Here is a 2,301-nt window from a genome sequence, read left to right as displayed (position 1 = left end):
TGGGGCGAGAGGAGGGGCAGCCCGAGCCGAACCGGAATGGCGCATCGTGGCAAGTCCTGGGGGCAGGTGATCACAACTCTCTGAGGCTGGGAAGACAGAAAGCAAAGATGGAAGTCAGGAGAAAAAGAGCCCTAGGAACAGGGCAGGCCCACTCATCAGTCTCCGCACTACTGAACAGTAACTCCCGATGTAAAGCCAGGCTGGGGCACGTTCTGAAGGGCAAGCGGCCCAGTTTCTGCAGGAAGTCAATGACATAAAAAGCTGGGCATGATGGGCCAGCTGGTGGCATAGTGGCCAAAGAGGCCATAGTGGCCCAAGTCCCTCCTCTGCAGGGAGGGTCGGAGGATGGGCTGGATCTGACATGGCTGAATGCACGGTTCGAGTCCTAGACTCGGCAGCTTGAGAAACACGCTGGGCACGTATGTGTATATGTGCCCAGAATCCCAACAGGAGGGAGCAATGGAGAAGAGATTATGGCATGACTGCTTCCTTTCTCTCCCTCACTGTGAGCATGCGTGGCAAATTTAAAAAAAAAAAGAAAGAGGAGGAAGAAAAAGGAAGGTGCTCTACAGTGAAGGAGAGTTAGGAACCTAACTGTGGCAAGGTGTGGATCTTATCTGAATCCTGATTTGAATGACTGTACAAAAACATCTTTCGGGGACCAGCAGAAGGTTACATCTCTGCTCCCACATGGTCAACTGAGGTTTGGGTCCTGGACCTGGCGGCTTGGAACTCATGCTGGGTGCATGTGCATGCATGCCCAAGATCCCAAGGGGAAAATAGAAGAGAGGAAACTGTGGCATGGCCATCCCCTCTCGGGGTGATTTCTTGCTTTGTTTTTCTTCGGGGAGCACACGCACCCTATAGCAAAAAAACCTCTCTTAAAAAAAAATAAATAAATGAAAACATTTTTCAGACAACTGGAGAAATCTGATTCATGGAGTATGAGAAAATGACCAAAAAATTATTCTTAATTTTGTTAGCAATGGATAATGGCACTGTGTTAATATAAAATAATAAAAATGTTTTACATGTCATACTCACGGATACTTGAGTACATGGGGGGGCCATAAGATGATGTTTGTGGTTTGCTTTAAAATACTTCAACAAGGATGGGGCCAGCAGGTGGTATGCTGGTTAAGGGCGCTGGACTCCCCCCACATGGTCAACTGCGGTTCAAGTCGTGGAACTGGTGGCTTGCTTTCTCAGTTTCCTCTCTCTCTCACTCTGTCCCTCTCTGGTCAAATTAAAATAAATGAATAAATAAAGTTAAATAAAAAATAGTTTAAAAAATACTTCAGCAAGGGAACCAAACAAAGAAGATGGAACAAATGTAGCAAAATCTAAAACTGCTGAATGTAGGTGATTGGGATACGGGGTTCACTTCACTGCATTATTCCCTCCCCTTTTGTGTACACTTGAAAATTTTTAAAATACAAAAGAAAAGTCCATTCGGTATCGGCAGATCTCTTCACCCATTCCTACCCCTTTCTTTACCACGTTTTTCCCTCACCCTCTCATTACTCTGTCTTCCTGTCTATCCCTCCATTTTTCTCTCCTTTTCCTGTTCCAGCTGCTTCTTTACCTGCCACCTCATCAGATGCAAAACACACCAACCATACCTTGTAGGACCGGGGCATGCTGGGTAGGACGGTGCCCCCACAGCAACAGATGATCTCCCTCATCTGAGGCGGCGGCGGCTGGACTCCAGGTGTCACATGAATCTCATATCCCTGAGAGAGAGAGGCAATGGTGGACACCATATGCGCATGCGCCGAGAGGCCAGGGACCTGGGAAACCTCTGCAGGGAGGGCCAGAGCATGGGGCAGAGGACAGTCACTCACCTCCAGCAGCCTTCGCTCACGAGCCCGACGCAGAGCCTCCCGCAGGCTGAAGCCAAAGTTCTTCTCCTGCTCAGGGTCAGTTACCACATATTCATCCGGGGGCAAGAAGCAACCAGCCTTGCGGGACTAAAGACCACGGTAATTTGTATTAGAGCTCAGCCCGGGCTCCACCCAGCTCTCCCACCTGGCAACCCCCTGGTCTTTTTGTGTCCCTTCTTCCCTCCCGCCACTTTCTTTTTTTAAAAAAATTTTTAAAGAATGACTTTATTGAACTTTATTCATTTATTTAATTGTTTATTCTTATTTGACCAGAGAGGGACAGAGTGGGAGAAAGAGAAAGGAAAAGTGAGAGAGCAAGCCATGGGGTTCGGGACTCAAACTGTGGTCAGCTGTGGGTCCAGCGCCTTTAACCACCACACCACCTGCCAGCCCTTTTCCCGCCACTTTCGAGAGCCGT

General features: G+C 48.4%; 1 protein-coding gene across 5 annotated transcripts in view; it reads right to left on the bottom strand.

Annotated features, from left to right (window-relative positions):
• Positions 1–2: 2 nt before the first annotated feature.
• Positions 3–2,301, bottom strand: part of MDC1 (mediator of DNA damage checkpoint 1) — a gene marked incomplete at its 3' end in the record, with an annotated part of 21,535 nt that continues 19,236 nt past the window's right edge. For all 5 annotated transcript variants that reach the window (XM_014586968.2, XM_014586970.2, XM_014586965.2 and 2 more), the window contains 3 exon segments: positions 3–86; positions 1,623–1,733; positions 1,845–1,970. In XM_014586968.2, coding sequence (XP_014442454.1) covers positions 3–86; positions 1,623–1,733; positions 1,845–1,970 — 321 coding nt within the window.

This window comes from Tupaia chinensis, unplaced genomic scaffold, assembly GCF_000334495.1.
Source record: "Tupaia chinensis unplaced genomic scaffold, TupChi_1.0 Scaffold000176_1, whole genome shotgun sequence".
Lineage (NCBI taxonomy): Eukaryota > Metazoa > Chordata > Mammalia > Scandentia > Tupaiidae > Tupaia > Tupaia belangeri.
The sequence above is the reverse complement of the archived record's forward strand: the minus strand, read 5'-3'. Positions and strand labels throughout refer to the sequence as shown.